General features: G+C 43.8%; 1 protein-coding gene across 2 annotated transcripts in view; it reads left to right on the forward strand.

Moving 5' to 3' along the window:
- The first annotated feature begins 676 nt into the window (after positions 1 to 676).
- Positions 677 to 20,566, forward strand: part of IDO2 (indoleamine 2,3-dioxygenase 2) — a 110,310-nt gene continuing 90,420 nt past the window's right edge. For both annotated transcript variants that reach the window (XM_077469706.1, XM_077469707.1), the window contains exons 1-2: positions 677 to 832; positions 20,114 to 20,209. In XM_077469706.1, coding sequence (XP_077325832.1) covers positions 764 to 832; positions 20,114 to 20,209 — 165 coding nt within the window. In that variant the 5' untranslated portion in view covers positions 677 to 763. The remainder of the gene's footprint in view (positions 833 to 20,113; positions 20,210 to 20,566) is intronic.

A 20,566-nucleotide genomic window follows, 5' to 3' on the forward strand; every position in this document is an offset into this window, starting at 1 on the left:
TGGAGGGCGGTTGTAGCATTGTATTGATGCAGCATCCACCTAGGTAAGCATGATTTAACAAAAAAAAAACACACTTCTCTTATAAATGCTCTACAACAAAGCATGAAAATGTCCAAGGGGTCAAACGCTTTGTATAGGTGCTGTAAACAGTTCTGTGTTAAAGTGGTTGTATAGTAATTTTTGGGACTTTAACCTACAGCGGCGCATGCGCACAGGTGATTCTCGGCTGAAAGCCAAGCAGACGCCGGACCCTGCCGGTAAGAAATTTCTCGCGGCTATGCCGGTGTTAGTGGCCGGAGCCGCGATACCCGGAAGAAACGCAGAGGGAACATGTCAGCTCCCTCGGTGTGGATCGGGCCAGATGTCGGGGCCTCGTTCTAAGGTAAGTATTCCATAATGAGCTAGTATGCGATGCATACTAGCTCATTATGCCTTTTCCTTTGCAAGTGAGCAAAAAAAAAAAAACACATTAGCGGGTATACAACCGCTTTAAGTAAAATTACAGGTATATTCCAGTTTGTTTAAAAACTCAATTTCAGCACAGCTGTTTTTCTATTATTTTCTAAGCCTCTGTGTCCTTGTAATTTATTTTCTGAATGTTGACATGGTATATCTGTCCTGGCCTCAGTCATACCACTGGTTTCAGACTCTGACCCTTTAGTCTCATCAGCACATCTGCCTTATATAAAGGGACAGGGGGACGGGTTGTCATAAGGTATTTTGCAGCCAAGGTGATAAGACGTGCCCAGGACTAAGGAGACGAATGGAAAAGCAAAATCTTGCAGATTGCTATGTGTCTGAGGAACATGGATTCATCCTGCAGGACCCTCTGGTGAGAAAAAAATATTTTAAGCTTAAAATAGAACTAAGACCCTTTTCACATGGGGCAGAGATCAGCAGGGAATCTATCAGCCGATTTCCTGCTGAAATCCACCTTGCTTAGCCACTAGCCCACTAGGCACTTATTCCTAACCAGGCCAATTATCAGCTTTCGGTGTGCTCACATTTTGAATGACAATTACTCAGTTATGCAACACAGTACCCATATGACATTTTTTTTCTTTTTTTTATGCCCACATAAATAGAGCTTTCTTTCTGTGGTATTTAATCACCACTGAGTTTTTTTTTTATTTATTTTTTGCGCTATAAATGAAAGACCTAAAATTTGGTAAAAAATTCATTTTTCTTCGTTTCTGTTATAAAATTGAGCAAATTAGTAATTTCTCTCCATAAATTGTGGCCAAAATGTATACTGCTACATATCTGTGGTAAAAATAACCAAAGTACACTACCGTTCAAAAGTTTGGGGTCACCCAAACAATTTTGTGTTTTCCATGAAAAGTCACACTTATTCACCACCATACGTTGTGAAATGAATAGAAAATAGAGTCAAGACATTGTGAAAGGAGGGGGGTGGTGTTGCGCTACCTCTAGTATATTTTTTGGTATATTACCACAGTATTGCCAAAATATTAGTTGTATATCCAGCAATAAACAATATAGTGCATTAAAGTGCAACAATCAGTGAATAATCTTAAATTAATTAATTCAATAAATTAAATCGGTATGTCTAAAACGCATAATAGTTTTAAAACAACGAGAGATACAATAAACAATCTCTAAACCACAAAATCAAAAAACAAAAAATATATATAAAATTATAACTAATAGGTGACTGTATCACTTGTGCAATAAATATGAGGTATAGGTAAATGGTTCAAAAAATGATGATAGATTGCGAACAAATAAAGCAAAATTAACTAAAGATATATATGTGCCATATAAGGCAAAAATGACTCAAGATATATAGGTAACGTGTATACAAATATTCCAACTGGCTACATAAATATAAAGTGCGATATTGAATTTTAGTCCTTAATCCAGTGTGCAAATATTGGTGCAAACGTGCAAAGGTGCTTCGCTGGAATACTATATATAGCGATCTTGGTATTATAGTGACACTGTGCCTTTAAGTGCAGAAATTAAATCAGATCTTCAGTGTCCTAGACACCCGTGGAAAAAATGGGTGATTACCTTACTGCTGTAAGGTATACAGCGTATAGCAGAGTAATCTTTAAGAGGAGGGGAGAGTCCCTTCAGCTCGGTTCAATCCTGGACTTTCATTCACTTTTAAGTGGAGCCAGGGGGATGAGGGGGGAGAGAGGGGTGGTAGTACTCCTTTTCTTCCTTTCCTTCACTGGGTGCCTCGGATTATATCATTCACGATATGTATTTAAAAGAGATAAACAGGCCCACCATAGTGTAGTATTTTGAATGGAAAAGGTATTTTTATTTAAATATTAAAAACACTCACATTTCTGTAGTATAAGCAAGCGTTGTATAAACGAGCGCGGAGCTCGTATCTCAATGCCTGAGCGTCTGTTTTGGTGTCTTCGTTAGCCTCGGGTCCTACCGTTACGTCACGGCACGTCAAGACATTGACAAGGTTAGAAATAATGATTTGTATTTGAAATAACATTGTTTTTACATCAAACTTTGCTTTCGTCAAAGAATCCTCCTTTTGCAGCAATTACAGCATTGCACACCTTTGGCATTCTAGCTGTTAATTTATTGAGGTAAGCTGGAGAAATTGCACCCCACGCTTCTAGAAGCAGCTCCCACAAGTTGGATTGGTTGGATGGGCACTTCTGGCGTACCATACGGTCAAGCTGCTCCCACAACAGCTCAATGGGGTTCAGATCTGGTGACTGTGCTGGCCACTCCATTACCGATAGAATACCAGCTGCCTGCTTCTGCTGTAAATAGTTCTTGCACAATTTGGAGGTGTGTTTAGGGTCATTGTCCTGTTGTAGGATGAAATTGGCTCCAATCAAGCGCTGTCCACTGGGTATGGCATGGCGTTGCAAAATGGAGTGATAGCCTTCCTTATTCAGAATCCCTTTTACCCTGTACAAAGCTCCCACCTTACCAGCACCAAAGCAACCCCAGACCATCACATTACCTCCACCATGCTTAACAGATGGCGTCAGGCATTCTTCCAGCATCTTTTCATTTGTTCTGCGTCTCACAAACGTTCTTCTTTGTGATCCAAACACCTCAAACTTGGATTCATCCGTCCACAACACTTTTTTCCAGTCTTCCTCTGTCCAATGTCTGCGTTCTTTTGCCCATCTTAATCTTTTTCTTTTATTGGCCAGTCTCAGATATGGCTTTTTCTTTGCCACTCTGCCCTGAAGCCCAAAATCCTGCAGCCGCCTCTTCACTGTAGATGTTGACACTGGTGTTTTGCGGGTACTATTTAATGAAGATGCCAGTTGGGGACCTGTGAGGCGTCTGTTTCTCAAACTAGAGACTCTAATGTGCTTATCTTCTTGCTTAGTTGTGCAACGCGGCCTCCCACTTCTTTTTCTACTCTGGTTAGAGCCTGTTTGTGCTGTCCTCTGAAGGGAGTAGTACACACCGTTGTAGGAAATCTTCAATTTCTTTGCAATTTCTCACATGGAATAGCCTTCATTTCTAAGAACAAGAATAGACTGTCGAGTTTCAGATGAAAGTTCTCTTTTTCTGGCCATTTTGAGCGTTTAATTGACCCTACAAATGTGATGCTCCAGAAACTCAATCTGCTCACAGGAAGGTCAGTTTTGTAGCTTCTGGAAGGAGCTAGACTGTTTTTAGATGTGTGAACATGATTGCACAAGGGTTTGCTAATCATCAATTAGCCTTCTGAGCCAATGAGCAAACACATTGTACCATTAGAACACTGGAGTGATAGTTGCTGGAAATGGGCCTCTATACACCTATGTAGATATTGCAACAAAAACTAGACATTTGCAGTTAGAATAGTCATTTACCACATTAGCAATGTATAGAGTATATTTGTTTAAAGTTAGGACTAGTTTAAAGTTAGCTTCATTGAAAAGTACAGTGCTTTTCCTTCAAAAATAAGGACATTTCCATGTGACCCCAAACTTTTGAACGGTAGTGTATATTATTTGTTTTTTGTGAAAGTTATAGCGTCCACATGCTATGGTGCCAATCACTGAAAATTGATCACACTGACAGATCTCATTTCATTAACAATCCAGGACAGTACAAACACCCCCCAAATGACCCCTTTTTGGAAAGTAGACATTCCAAGGTATTTAGTAAGAGGCATTGTGAGTTTTTTGAAGTTGTAATTTTTCCCACAATTTTTTGCAAAATGATTTTTTTTCTTCTTTTTCACAAAATAGTGTAGTATTTGGGGGTTATTTTAGCTTAAAGGTAGAGCTTACCAGTGAGCTGAGTCCACGCCAGATATGCCGTTTTAAGGGCTTGTAGGCCCACTTTTATTAAAGAAAGAAAAGTCTGATAACAAAATAGTTGCCCACACAGGGGTTTCAGCTTTCCACAGCCATAATGTAAGTAGAACCAAAAATACCAAGCCACCTGGCTCTCTCTAGCAGCACTGCTGCTCAGACTTATGTTGCAGCCCTCTTGCCTCTGTAACAGAGTTCCTGTACACCCAGTACCTCAGCATTGTTTACTAGCTTCTTTTTCAGCCCACAAGCTTGGACCCTCTGTCTGCTCTGACAGACCGACCTGTGCAGACATGCACACTTCTTCTCCCTTACTCGCCTGGACTCCTCGGGAGGGTGGAGCCCAGAACCATGGTCTTGGCTCTGTTTTAAACCCAGGACCCACCTATGCAATCATCCAGCCAGACTTCTGGCTGTTCCCAAAACCCGGTCCCAGGATTGGAGATTCCGTCCCACCCATAACACTATGGAATCTCCGGGCTCCAGGTCCCAAACTGGATTTTTGAAAACACAGAGGAAACTGAAAAGCCAGTTTCCTCACAAATAAACAACGTTCCTGGAGCCCCTCAACCTGCCTGGTTGAGAACAGTGCATTCTTCCACTGGTGGGGTACCATACTACCACATACCCCCCCCCCCCCTTTGTTTCGACCCAGAGGGCGGAACACCCAAGTTACTTTTGGCACCTCTGTGCCAGATACCATTTACAGAAGTAAACTCCTGTCCAACCTCGCTTCTCCTAACGGGGAGCTCTACCCAATGCCTCCTTTGGTGTCTCCCTCTAAGCCTTACTGTCACTCTGCTATGAGCTTTGATGCAACCTTCCCAACTTTTCTTCCGAGTGCATTTCCATAAGCACTTCCTCTCCTGAAATCTTAATGGGTTCCCGTTGGTCTTTCTACCAACCCTTCTGCCTCCACGCTTCAGGTTCCCAGGTTTCCCCAAAACTTTCTCAGCAGTACTGTTCTGAGACTGTAGGGGGCCTATTTCTATAGTGTTTAGAACGGAAACCCACCTCTTATTTCTAGTACCTGACTCAGCAGTCACTAATTGATTACCAGGTTTACCTGTACCTTTGGACACCACATTATCATGTACCATTAACACATTATTTGGTTCATCATTGACAGACATATTCAAACCAACATTAGACCTCTCAATGTTGCACATGTCACCAATGCCTTTTTTTTCAAAATTTGCTAGGGCAGAGTCTGCAGAGGGCACACATACCAGAGGGCCGCCATCACCCACAGGAACCTCACAGGACGCCACCTCCCCTGGGTTCACCCACTCTGCAGGCAGCTGTCCTACCACTTGACCCGTTCTGATGCCATCTGTATTTTTATCCACCGGAACAGGCAAGCTCTCGTCTGATCCACATACAATTTTTACCACGCTCCTTGCCCATTCCCCTGTCCCAGGGACCTTATTAGGTTTGTCACCTAAACCAAGCACTGGACTGGGGACCCCAGTCTCTTTAACCACCTTTGTTTGAGCCCTGGTCAGGATCTCTGCTGCTTTCAGGTCCACACCTGGCCCTTCCACCTCATGTGGTTTTTCTACTGGTGCAGTATACACGCCCTTCACCAACTGACCAGCACCACACTGGACCATAGCAGCAGAAATGCTTCCCATCTGGCTGTTAGGAGGTGTAACCACAGGTAATTTATGCTTATTTTCAACTTCTCCAACATCTGTCTCAAATATTTCTTCTGGATCTAATCTAGCAGCATACGTAGCGGCAACTTTTAACAAAAGTAGCAAATTTAGGAATAAACCATTCCTGTCCTGTTTTGCTTTGCTCTGTACAGCCTGCCATACAGTGTTCCACCTAGTGGTACTCCGCAATACCAGACCATCAGACTGTGGAGGAGACACACTAGTATAGATTGGCTGTACATCCCAAAGTTCAAGCGTCTCTTTTAATGCTTTGGTTAATAACCAGGCCCTTGACTCCAGACCTAAGTCCTTCCTGGGGACTTTCATGACCCTGGGGATGCAGAGAGACTCACTTGCTGAGACTTGAAAAGTTGCGACGGTTAACAGAATCTCCTCGCAGCTGGAGGTAAACACAGCCTGGTGCTCCACCAGAGCGCTGCCAATTGCTGGACTCATACCCAACTTCTCAGGCTCAGCATCAGTGAACTGCTCCAGAACATTACCAGTGATGTCACGTTGACACTCCATGCCAACCTCAGTTTTGTGGGTCACAGACAATGTCTCTGCTGTGCCCTTATTTGGTTCATCCTGCTCACCAGGGTTAACCCCTGCAGCAGCCACTGCACCCTCAGGTACAGGCTGTTCTGCAGCCCCTCCTGCTGGCCCAGCATAAACCGTGTCCACCTTATTTTTGTGCATAAAAGCCTTATCTATCAGGGAGATAAGATTTTCACCCCAACTATTCCAATCTATTGTATGTGAGCTCCCTTCTGCGGTACTCCTCAGCACCGATCCTTCTGCCCAAGGAGACACATAAGAACAGACTGGCTTAATTGCAGATTCATTACACCAGTCATTGCAAATCACGTCAGACTGTGGTAGCACAGGTTGCAATTCACCATATTCACCACCTTTCTCTGCTTGCATTTCATAAGCCTCACACACCTTTGCATTTTTCACAGGTTGTGTTAATCCACCATTTACCTGCACATTTTTAGTACTAGCAGCCTGCACTAACACATTACCATTACACAGTACAGTTCCATTCTGTCCCACCAGAGTGACATCGCAGTTGTCCAGGGCAACCTCTGACTCCAACACATGAAGTTCCCTGGAGATTCCTGTGGACAACTGTGCTGTCTTACCACCAGTTGCTACAGGCAACGGCCCATTTTTGATAACCCCAGGTTCTTTCAGAGCAAAAGTTTTCCCAACAGCATTAAACTTTTCATTAACAGTAACACTTATAACATTTTTCGCATTTGTAGGCTGTCCTAGCCCATGGTCAACTTGAGTCTGATAGTCATTAGACACAACACTTTTAGTCATCAACACAGGTTCTATTTGGATTTTAACCCTTGCATTCCCACTATATAGGGAAAAGTCATTCTCAAGTGCACACAAACATAGTTCATAGCAAAAAAAAAATATTTGACTTTTCATTCACAGGTACACCACCTGCAACACGCAATGCCTTTTGCCTGGCTGCACTTCCACACACAGCCAATAGTTCCTGACTTGAACTTACTGTAGAGCAAGGACCCGGATTCCACCGTCTTCTGCCCGCATTCTCCACCACTTGTAGTATTTGGGGGTTATTTTAGCTTAAAGGTAGAGCTTACCAGTGAGCTGAGTCCACGCCAGATATGCCGTTTTAAGGGCTTGTAGGCCCACTTTTATTAAAGAAAGAAAAGTCCGATAACAAAATAGTTGCCCACACAGGGGTTTCAGCTTTCCACAGCCATAATGTAAGTAGAACCAAAAATACCAAGCCACCTGGCTCTCTCTAGCAGCACTGCTGCTCAGACTTATGTTGCAGCCCTCTTGCCTCTGTAACAGAGTTCCTGTACACCCAGTACCTCAGCACTCTTTACTAGCTTCTTTTTCAGCCCACAAGCTTGGACCCTCTGTCTGCTCTGACAGACCGACCTGTGCAGACATGCACACTTCTTCTCCCTTACTCGCCTGGACTCCTCGGGAGGGTGGAGCCCAGAACCATGGTCTTGGCTCTGTTTTAAACCCAGGACATACCTGTGCAATCATCCAGCCAGACTTCTGGCTGTTCCCAAAACCCGGTCCCAGGATTGGAGATTCCGTCCCACCCATAACACTATGGAATCTCCGGGCTCCAGGTCCCAAACTGGATTTTTGAAAACACAGAGGAAACTGAAAAGCCAGTTTCCTCACAAATAAACAACGTTCCTGGAGCCCCTCAACCTGCCTGGTTGAGAACCCTGCATTCTTCCACTGGTGGGGTACCATACTACCACAAAAGTCATATTAATAGATTATTTCTCTCACATATGCATGCTTGCAACTACACCCCAAAACACATTATGCTATTCCTCGTGGGTATGGCAATACCACATGTGAGACCTTTTCACAGCCTGGCCATATAACATGGCCCAACATGAAGGGAGCACATTTAATTTCTTGACTATCTATTACACTGTTGAAGGCCCTGGAGCATCAGGAAAATGGAAACGCTCAAAAAATTACTCCATTTTGGAAAGCAAACACCCCAACACATAATCTATGAGGCATAATGAGTCTTTTGAATGTCATTTTTCCTACAAGTTTTTGGAAAATGTGCAAAAAAAATGAAAACATATTTTTTGTTTTATACAAAGTTGTTAATTTATAAGATATTTCTAACACATAGCATTTACAAAGCAAAAATTACACCCCAAAATACATTGTGCTATTCCTCCTGAGTATGGAGATACCACATATGTTTGACTTTTACACAGCCTGGGCACATACAGAGGCCCAACATGCAGGAAACACCATCAGGTGTTCTAGGGACATAAATTACCCATCTATTTTCCTAACTACCTATTACACTTTTGTAGGGCACTGATTAGCACCGTAGTGGCACTGATGTGGCATGGATGAGCACTGATGTGGCATGCATGAGCACTGATGTGGCATGCATGAGCACTGATGTGGCATGCATGAGGCATGGATGAGCACTGATTTGACATGGATGTGGAACGGATGAGCACAGATGAGCACTGATAAAGCATAGATGAGCACTGATGTGGTACGGATGAGGCATGGATGAGCACTGATGTGACAAGGATGAGCACTGATATGGCATTGGTGAGCACTGATGTGGCATGTAGGGATGAGCTGAACACCCCCCCCCCCCAGTTCGGTTCGCACCAGAACTTGCGAACAGGAAAAAAATTAGTACGAACAGGCGAACACCGTTAAAGTCTATGGGACATGAACAGGAAAAATCAAAAGTGCTAATTTTAAAGGCTTATATGTAAGTTATTGCCATAAAAAGTGTTTGGGGACCTAGACCCTCCACCAGGGGACATGTATCAATGCAATAACAAGTTTTAAAAAACTGCAGTTTTTTCAGGAGCATTGATTTTAATAATGCTTAAATTGAAACAATAAAAATGAAATATTCCTTTAAATATGGTGCCTGGGGGGTCTCCTTAGTCTGCCTGTAAAGTAGGGCATCTTTCCCATGTTCAGAACAGTACCACAGCAAAATGACATTTCTAAAGGAAAAAATATGTAAAACTGCTCGCGGCTGTAATTTATTGTCAAATCCAGGCAAAAAAAGTCCCCCCAGTCCATTGCCAGGCCCTTTGGGTCTGGTATGAATATTAAGGGGAACCCACCACCAAAATTTAAAACAAACATTGCGTGGGGGTCCCCCCAAAATCCATACTAAGCCCTTCAGGTCTGGTATGGATATTAAGGGGAACCCCGCACTGAAAAAAAATGGGGTCCCCCCAAAAACAATACCAGACCCTTATCTGAGCACACAACCTGGCAGGCCGCAGGATAAGAGGTGGAACGAGAGAGTGCCCCCCCTACTGAACTGTACCAGGCCACATGCCCTCAACAGATCCCGCCCCCCCCCCCCATGTGAATGGGTATCAGGTACATTGTACCCCTACTCATTCACCAAAAAAAGTGTAAAAAAAGTAAAAATGACAATAGACAGTTTAGGACAATTCCTTTATTAAAAAAAGAAGAAAAGATGTCCCGCAATGTCCATTCATCTTCAATCACAGTGTCCGATGGTCCAGAGAAAAAAAAATGGAAAAACACGGGAGGAGTTTTTTTGCGCTGACAACTGTTATATAGCTGATGGCATGTGACATCACGAAACGTCAGAGGGAGGCGGGGTCATCCAATTTTTACATTTTTTTCTCGGGACGTCAGATGCTGTGATTGAAGATGAATGGACATCGCAGGCCATTGTTGTTTCTTCTTTTAATGAAGGAATTGTCCCAAACTGTCTACTGTCATTTTTACTTTTTTGACACTTTTTTGATGAATGTGTAGGGGTACAATGTACTCGATACCCATTCACATGGGGGGGCTGAGATCTGGGGGCCCCTTGTTAAAGTGGGCTTCCAGATTCCGATAAGCCCCCCTCCCGCAGACAACCACAACTACCAGGCAAGGGTTGTGGGGAAGAGGCTCTTGACCCCAAAGCACCCTCCCCATGTTGAGGGCATGTGGCCTGGTACGGTTCAGGAGGGGGGGGGCGCTCTCTCATCCCCCCCTTTTCCTGCGGCCTGCCAGGTTGTGTGCTCTGATAAGGGTCTGGTATGGATTTTGGGGGAACCCCCACGGCATTTAAAAAAAGTTTGGTGCGGGGTTCCCCTTAAAATCCATACCAGACCCTAAGGGCCCGGTATTAATTTTGGGGGGACCTCACACCATTTAAAATTTTTTTTTAGCGCACGGTTCCCCTTAATATCCATACCAGACCCAAAGGGCCTTGTAATGGACTGGGGGGATCTCACGCTGTATATTTAAATGATTTTTTATGTATATTGCCAGAATTTGGCAATACATTACAGAGTGAACAGTTTTAAATGAAATTTTTTGCTTTACAAATGTAATTTTGCTGCTCTCATTCATTACACTATGTACGGCCACCATGTAAGCAGCTTTACATAGTGTGTGGCGTGGACTCAGCCCCCTGAGCCATGATTGGCTAAAGGCACCCTGCCCTTGGCCATTCATGGCTCTAACAGTAGCGTGGTGATTGGCCAAAGCATGCAGGTCAGGTGTATGCTTTGGCCAATCAGCAGCCATCAATGCACTGCGATCTCGGAGTGTATTGATGGTCTCACAGTGCATTATGGGGCGTTCCGCAGGCACTCGAATTTCCTGCGAACTCCCTATAATATTCTAAATTTGGCGAATGGGGGAACACCCAATGTTCAAGTGCGACTGCGGGCGGGGGGGGCTTATTGGAAACCCGGGAGCCCCCTTTAATAAGGGGACCCCCAGATACTGGCCCCCACCCTATGTGAATGAGTATGGGGTACGATGCACCCCTACCCATTCACCTGGTGAAAAAAAGTGTAAATAAAAAAACAATACAAGTTTTTAAAATAATTTATTAGACAGCTCCGGTGGTCTTCTCTTCTTCCGTCTGGGGGGGGGAGTCTTCTCGCCGGACTCCTCCGCTATCTTCTGCTAGCTCTTTTACTAGCGGAGGAGCCCGGCTTTCTTCTTCGTCGTCGCCTCCGCCGTCCAGGGGTCTTCTTCCGACTTCGGGGTCTTGTCCAGCTCTTCAGGGGTCTTGTCCCGCTCTTCGGTTTTTCTCCGCTATCTTCTTATAGCTCTTTTACTAGCGTTGGTCCGGTCTTCTGTCGCCGCCGCCTTCTTCTTTTCTCTTCTTCTCTTCACATAACATGTAAAACACATAACATGTAAGTGAATTAATCCATGTGAATCAATTATTAATGTGTTTAAAAAGTCCCAAAGAAACACAAAAAATTGTTTTAAAAAATTTGACATATGAAAGCAACTTCTGATTATTTTGTTACAAAAGTTCAAAATCACACGAAGAAAAGAGGTACCAATGAAGGCAACTTCTGGTGCAGCACCTAGAAATCTGCAATGGCAACTGGTCAGTACTTTATATCCAAGTGGAGAAGTAAACTAAAAAGCCAGATGGCCTCTTACCGGACACAATGGACCTCAAGTTATAAGGATCAAGCTCGCCTGATATGCACAGTAATCAGCTGTGATGTTCCATTTGATGCGCTCCAAACACTAGCCACTCTCCTCCGTCAAGGATAACAAGACGTTTTAATAAATTTCCACCTTCCAGTCACTCTGCCCAATGCTTATCCGGACACAATGGACCCCAAGTTAAATGGATCAAGCTCGCCTGATATGCACAGTAATCAGCTATGATGTTCCATCTGGTCCGCTCCAAACACTAGCCAAGATTTAGAAGAAAAGGAACTTCATGGTGCAATAAATAATGGTAGTTTATTCCATAAACTCCATTCTCCATTCCCAGGCAAGGCAGTCTAAAAACTTGTGGCTGTGTTCCTTGTATCGTATTTTTTTGCTGTGCTTAAGAAATAATTTTATAGAATAAACTAACATTATCTACTGCACCATGAAGTTCCTTTTCTTCTAAATCTTTTATACCTACTGGATAAGCATTAGGCAGAGTGACTGGAAGGTGGAAATTTATTAAAACGACTTGTTGTCCTTTACGGAGGAGAGTGGCTAGTGTTTGGAGCGGACCAGATGAAAAATCACAGCTAATTAGTGTGCATATCAGGTGAGCTTGATCCCTATAACTTGGGGTCCATTGTGTCTGGTAAGAGGCCATCTTCCTTTTTAGTTTACTTCTCAGTTTGAATATAAAGTACTGACCAGTTGCCATTGCAGATTTCTAGGTAATGCACTAGAAGTTGCCTTCATTGTTACCTCTTTTCTTCGTGTGATTTGGGACATTTGTAACAAAATAATCAGAAGTTGATGTGAAGTGTTTTTTGTGTTTTTTTGGGACTTTTTTTCCAAATAACATTTTATTAATGTTTGTATTTGCGATACAGTATAAACAAGCACATAATTTCAAGGTGCAAATCGTAGTACACACTATTGCTTTCAGGTGATTACTCAGGGATACTGATGTTGTGCTTAACCACTTCAATACCGGGCACTTAAACACCTTCCTGCCCAGACCAATTTTGAGCTTTCAGCGCTGTCGCACTTTGAATGACAATTGCGCGGTCATGCTACACTGTACCCAAATGAAATTTGTATCATTTTTTTCCCACAAATAGAGCTTTCCTTTGGTGGTATTTGATCACCTCTACGGTTTTTATTTTTTGCTAAACAAATAAAAAAATACCGAAAATTTTGAAAAAAAAAATGTTTTTTTTTTGTTTCAGTTTCAAAACTTTGCAAATAAGTAAGTTTTCTCCTTCACTGATGGGCACTGATGGGGTTACACTGATGGGCAATGATAAGGCGGCACTGATGGGCACCGATGAGGTGGCACCAATGAAGTGGCACTGATGAGGTGGCATTGATGGACACCGATATGTGGCACTGATAGGCGGCACTGATGGGTGGCACTGATGGGCGACACGGATGGGCACTGATAGGTGGCACAAATTGGCACGGATTGGCATGGATGGGCATGGATAAGTGGCACAGGTGGGCATGGGTTAGGCAGCACAGGTGGGCATGGGTAGGCGGCACAGGTGGGCATGGGTAGGTGGCACAGGTGGGCATGGGTAGGCGGCACAGGTGGGCATGGGTAGGCACTGATAGGCGGCACAGATGGGAACTGATAGGCGGCATTGTATTATAATATATTGCACTAATGGATGCCAATCAGTGCCAATCAATAATGCATGCCAATCAGTGATGCCCATTGTGGGCACTGATTGGCATCCATTATGGGCACTGATTGGCATCCATTGTGGCACTGACTAGAATCCCTGGTGGTCTAGGGTGGCATACCTTGTCCTTGGCATCCCTGGTGGTCTGGTGGCGTCCCTGGTGGTCCAGTGTGGGCATCCTCGGGGGGGCTGTGCTGATAATCGATCAGCACAGACCCCCCCCATCAGAGGAGCAGCCGATCGGCTCTCCTCTACTCGCGTCTGACAGACGCGAGTGGGGAAAAGCCGATCACCGGCTTTTCCTATTTACACTGTGATCAGCCGTGATTGGACACGGCTGATCACGTGGTAAAGAGTCTCCGTCAGAGACGCTTTACCGAGATCGTAGTTGCCGGGTGTCAGACTGACACCCCGCAACAACGATCGCCGCGATGCACGCCCCCAGGGGCGCGCAGCGGCTCATAATCCTGATCACGTCATATGACGTCCGGTCAGGATTATGAAACCACTTTGCCGCCGTCCATTTGCTATAGGGCGGGCGGCAAGTGGTTAAGGACAGTAGTATACTATTATCCAGCTTCATCATTTTTTGTCAAATATGCATCACTGAATCATTTAATAAATTGTAACATTTTGTATGTGGCTGTAAGAGTCACAAGAATACTCTATAAGAGAAGAAGGAGGGGGAGAAAGAAAATAAAGGGGGGTAGAGAAGTCATCAAAATAGGTTTGTTACCTGATCATGCTGGGTCCTGCCATAGCTCCCAGACCTTATTATGAGCCTCTAGTCTGTGCTGCATCCTAGCTGTAATTTTTCTCCATTAGTTCAGCGCCCTTGATTCTGGAGTAAAGGGCTTCGGAAGAAGAGGGAGTGTGGCGTTTCCAATTTGGGGCTATGAGGCAGCATGCTGCTGTAAGGACATGACATACAAATTTTTTATATGGTGTGGGGAGCTTCAGCGGCGATAAGCCTTGTAGAAATTTTTTTGGGGTTGCCGGAACTGGCATCTCCAGAAGGTGGGTTTGTAGGCGCTGGCCATGGTCCAATATGGGGAGATTAATGGGAAGCACCAATAGATATGGAGGAGGGTGCCTTTCGCCCCCTGGCATTGCCAGCACCTATCTGAGCCAGTGGGAAAGATGGCGTGGAGTATATGCGGGGTCATGTACCAGAATATAAGAATTTTATAGGTGTTTTCTTTATATAGTGTGCATATTGAACTCTGCTGCTTGAGTCCATATCGTCTGCCATTGCACTATGGGAATTTCCTCATTGAGGGCTTTCTACCATCTAATCATATAGGAACATTTACCTTGTTCTTCAAGGGGATAGGTATTTAGTATCTTGTAAATGTCCCATATTAGGCCCTTCTGTGTGGTACCGGCCAGGATTATATTTTCAAAAGAGGATGGGGGGGGGAGCTGCAAGTTAGGGGCTATAGTAAGTCCATAATGTTGCATTTGCAGATACCCATAGAACGACTGTCGTGGTAGATCGTATTTGGTCTGAAGTTCAGGAAAGGGTAGCAGTTTGCGTGGCCTGGGATCCACTGGGTTCCCGAAGTGAAATAGGTTCCGTGATGTCCAGGGATGCGACATCAGATCTGTGAGGCTATCTGGCACCTTGGGATTACAGATAAAAGAGGTCAGTAATGATCTCTCTGATGAGAACCCATAAGGTCGTGATAGTTCGCGCCATAGCCGCCTAAGTTGGGACATGGAGCCCAGCATGCGTTCTGGAGCTACCGCGGAATTCACACTCCATAGTAGATTATTTAGGTGTATCGGGGCTATCCATATTTTTTACATTTCTGTCCATTTGTTATATGACCGGTGGGTGAACCATGAGGCAACTGCTCATAGCTGGGCCGCTTAAAGTACTTGATAAGGTTGGGAAACGCTAGGCCCCCCTCACTGCGTGCTGTTATCAGCACCTAGGTATTCTATGTCATTTGTAGCTCCAGATGTAGTGGAATAGATCGGATTGAAGATTTTTCAGGTGTTTGTATGGGACTGCTATGGGGAGTGTTTGGAAAAGATATAGGAGCTTCGGGAGGATGGTCATTTTAACTGAAGCGATCTGCCGTAGGAGGGAAATATGGTGTCTTTTCCACTGGAGCAGTAAGGATCTGATTGAGCGGAAAATGGGGGGGGGAAATTTTCTTGGTATAGGGTGGTGAACTTTGGGGTCATTTGAGTCCCCAAGTACTTCAGGGCAGTTGTTTTCCAGCTGCAAGAGAAGTTGCTTTTTAAAAGTATGATCTCTGCTTCGGGAATATTAATAGGCAAGGCATCTGATTTGAACAAATTGATTTTGTATCCAGAGAGGGCTTGAAAGCAGTCTAGTTCCGCATAGAGAATCGGAAGGGATATGTGGGGTTGAGTCAGTGTAAGAATGTCATCAGTGAAAAGGAAGATTTTAAACTCCCTGCCCCTGACTGATATGCCCCGTATGTCTGGGTTTTCCCAAATAGCAGGGGTGAGAGTGGGCACCCTTGTCTAGTGCCGTTTGCCACCAAGAAAGAGATGGAAAGAGCAAAGGGGTTCTAACTTGAGAGGAGGGGTTGGAGTAGAAAAGTCTGATCGCCTGCATGAAGGCCCCTGGAATCCTATGTGGCGTAACGTGGCGAACAGGAAGGGCAACCCTAAACAGTCAAAGGCCTTTTCAGCATCCAGGCTTTTTGGGACTTTTTAAACAGATTGATAATTGATTCACATGGATTAATACACTCACATGTTATGTGTTTTTGCTTGATTATTTAATAATGTGATTTGGTTTGTGCAATCTTCTTTTTTTCTATCTATATATGTTGAATTAAGTATTTTATTCTTGGAGATAGCAGCACACATATACACATATTTTTTTATTCATTTTTTTCACTTATAATATTGTTTTTATACCACATTGATCACATTATTAGGTTTGGTGAGCGCAGACAAATTAAACTATGTAACAATAAAATTTTGCAATAAAAAATACACCAAGGGTTAAAGTGAATTTGTGCTTATAGTGCAATATATAAATTTATATATGGTATGACAAAATTATCAAAAATTCATCAATACATTTTGATGAAACCATAAAAGGCCCATGATATTAGACGCTGTATCTTGATTGATAGACCCAAACCAAAAAACAAGAGGGAATTCCTTCACCGTATGTCTTAGGGACCACCCAATGTGCTCAGAATTAAGAACTGCTCACCAGGTGGTTGTGACTTCTTTAGTTAAAAAAAAGGTCTACTGCGCTTTTGGGAAACCCTGGAATTGGATAGCATATGTTACCAGACCATACTTCCCAACCGTCCCTGATTTGGCGGACATTCCTGCAATTGACAGCTCCGTCCCGGGTCCCGGACACCCTCATTCCGGGACAATACAGTGTCCCGGAATTGCCCCCTGGCCCTGGACTGATCTGATGCCCTCTAAAATATCCCTCACATCTCTGCTGTCACTCACTGACAGCCTGTGGTGGACCCCTGGCTGGTGAGACCCCTTTTACATGAGCCGCTGGCTCAGTGCCCAAATGGTTGCTAGCTGCTGCCCGCCTCGCATCTAGCAACCAGTGTCATCACGAGCAGGAGAGAGGTAGAGACCCATAATTTACAGTGGGGAAGATTAAACTTCCTCCTCGGTGCCTACTGATTAGCTCCACCCACCTCCTCCCTGCAGCGTTCAGCCAGCAACATGCAGAATGCACAAAAGGGAGATGAGTTTTGTAGAAAGGAAAGTGATTTCAAAGCACTCACCATGGACAGATCAGGGTTAAAATCCTCAGTCAGCTCTCCCCCAACACTCAGAGTTCTGTGCTGAACTGTCAGCACTTCACAGGAGCTCTGAGTGTTTGTCAGCCTGGAACTAGCACTGATAAGAGGATGGTAGGCAGATAAGGGATCTGCAGAAGAGGAGAGGAAGCTGTCAGAAGAGATTACACTCTTGGAGGGATGGAAGGAGGACACATCCTTAGATATCAGGGCAGGGTTAATGCTGGGACGTGACACCCCCCCCCCAAAATTGAAGGACTACAGGTCTCAGCATGAACCCCTCAGAACTTAAGATGTGATCCCCCCACACCCTTAATTCTCAGGTGTCCATGCTGGGACCTGTAGTCCTTCAATTTGGGGGGGGCATCACATCCTTAGATATCAGGCATTGGTGGATAACTGGTCACTGGTCACTTAACTGCAGTCTCTGACCATCTCTCTGTCACAATATTATGGTATATAGATGAGAGGTCCATGTCATACCTATATACTGGCATAATTCTGCTTTATATTAGTTTCATTTTTAATTTTATTTTTATCATATACACATAGAAGCAGATCTAGGTCACACGTAGAGTTTTACTTTATCCACAGAGTAAGGGGTTAAAATAAAATTAATTACTCGTTTTAAACAGTCAATAACGTTTGTATTATAATATTTGTATTGTTTTGGCATGCGGTGTCCCGGTGAGTGGCCTGCTCTGAGGATCGGGCAATCAGTCTGTTCAAGGTCAAAAATTTCCAACTATGTCCCATTGTGGGGTAGTATCCCCTTTTTGAGTGCAGTGTATGGATTGGCTATACAGCAAACACAACAAAAGGTCCATGAGCGCTATAACTGTCAGCCGTCTGTGGAGGTATGCATATCCTAGAGAATATAAAATAAGCTGAAGACCAGTGCAGCCACCAACCACTGGAATAGGTGGATAACAGGACATATAGAACACAAAAGCAGCTTTCTAAGGGAACAGCATAAAAACTTGCAGAACTTTAGCCAAGTAAAATTAATTTATTTGATGCACGCTTGAGAAAATTTAAAACAACTGTCAATGATAATAAAATTGTAGAAATTTGTAAAAGCAATCATAAAAACAAATTGTCATTATTGATATATTGTCAGAAAAATAAGCACAATACCACCAAGACTTCCAGATGACGAGGCGTTAACATCAAAGTGTAAGCTTCAACTTTCGGTCATGAGGTGGACGACCGGGTCTCTGGAGAGAGCCACAAGGGAGGAAAAATGCAGGGTCATGACTATGACTGGTCGCGGGTATAAAAACCGCTGTGCCGCGGAAGGTGTTACACTCCGCTGGAGAATGGAGCCAGAGAAGCCGATTGGGCTGACCAGGGCCGGGTACCCGAGATGATGTGGACGTCAGGCCAGAAGCGGAAATAACCGGGATGTAGATCTGACGAGGTGACCGCAAGCTCTCGGATGATGTCTCGAGCGTGCATCAAATAAATTTACTTTACTTGGTTAAGGGTCTACAAGTTTTTATGCTGGTACCATAGAGCTCTGCTTTTTTGCTTTATATAGCAATACAGCAAAACTACCATCAGTGCCTCCATTTGTTTTTTGGACTAACCAAAAATGGCCACGGTCACATGACCACCAATCAGTTTACACCTTCTGCTATTTAAACCGGATGGTGTAGCAAGATGGCGCTATTCCAGATGACGTCCCAGTGGCGTCCCAGCGTCTTTACATCACTTCCGGTTTCAACCCTGGAACGCAAACCATCCCGGCTTCCTGTTTTTCAAAACTCTGTATTACTGCACTATATCTACAAAGGGAAAACTAAAGGAGACCTTCATATCTTATATCTCATACCTCAAACACAGAAACAATCAGCTGACACAGGAAAAAGCCATTTGTTTGCTATACAGTGGCAGATAATGTGAAAGAGCAATACCCCTACGTGGTATGAATGGTTCTGGTGAGTGCATTACCTATAGGGCACTCATAAGAAGCACAGAGCACAGTTTATGAAGAGCACCAATATGGCATATGGACTATTTTTGCACATAGCATATATTGTCCTCATTTTTCAATTGATATATGGGAGTATTATTATATTATATTATTATATTATACACGATTTATATAGCGCCAACAGTTTACACAGCGCTTTAAAATGTATATAGGGGGACAAGACAATTACAGTACAATACAAAAGGTACAGGAGGGCCCTGCTCGTAGAGCTTACATTCTAAAGGGAGGGGGTGGTAGTACAAAAGGTAATAGCTGCAGAGAATGATTTGATCGGGGTGGCTCTGGGACAGTTGTTAGGTGGGTGTTGGATAGGCTTCCCTGAATAAATGAGTTTTCAGGGATCTTCTAAAGATGGACAGGGTAGGGGCTGATCGGACAGACTGGGGCAGGGAGTTCCAGAGGATGGGAGAGGCTCTGGAGAATTCTTGAAGGCGAGCATACGTATCAACTTGGATACGTATGTAAAGGACACCAGTCACTTTATGTTTTCATATGTGTTTAAACACATACACTGGTTTACATATTCATGGTATTATCTTTTGTATTTTGATCATATGAGCCATACTGAGGTCATATATAAGAGCATATTAGATTGTTGCAGAAGGACACACAAGGACACAGGTCATTTGCATATTTCCCCTTCTACCACTTGCAGTTAGCTGAAGTGTCAAAATTTTACAGTTCCATTTTACCATTTCTATACCACGAACATGCTAATAATTTCCAGTTACTTGCTCACATTTTTCTTAATAATAAATAATAATTAATAATACATTCTTTCCCATTCCTTCTGATACAGGATAAACTTCCTGATTACTACAAACCTTGGATGGATATTGCAGAACATTTGACTGTCTTGATTGAGACCAAAAAACTACGTGATGCAGTCCATCAGGTGAGTGTTACCACTGAACTATAGGCAAAACTTTTTCCTGGTGCCTCCATGGCAGCATAGGTATGATAGATAGTAGCCCTGCCTACTTCTGCCCACAGGACCAGTGAATAGCTATAAAAAGTTAACATCCACACAACAGCTCATTCCCTTTTTTGACCCCATGGAACTCACAGCCAGTGTGAAGAGAAGAAACCCTTACCTGTCATCTTGTGTGGTTTTCCACTCAGGTTCGGCCTCTCGTGTAAGCGCAGTCCCTGACCTTGGGGCGTTAAATGCTCTGATAAGGCAGGGAGTCCCTTCTGTGGGTCTTTTGGGGTGAAAAATCGGGTGCTAACTAGCCTCACATAGAGCAGTGCA

Source organism: Lithobates pipiens, unplaced genomic scaffold (assembly GCF_037356315.1).
Source record: "Lithobates pipiens isolate NorthernLeopardFrog02 unplaced genomic scaffold, aLitPip1_a1.2 Scaffold_8, whole genome shotgun sequence".
Classification (NCBI taxonomy): Eukaryota; Metazoa; Chordata; class Amphibia; order Anura; family Ranidae; genus Lithobates; species Lithobates pipiens.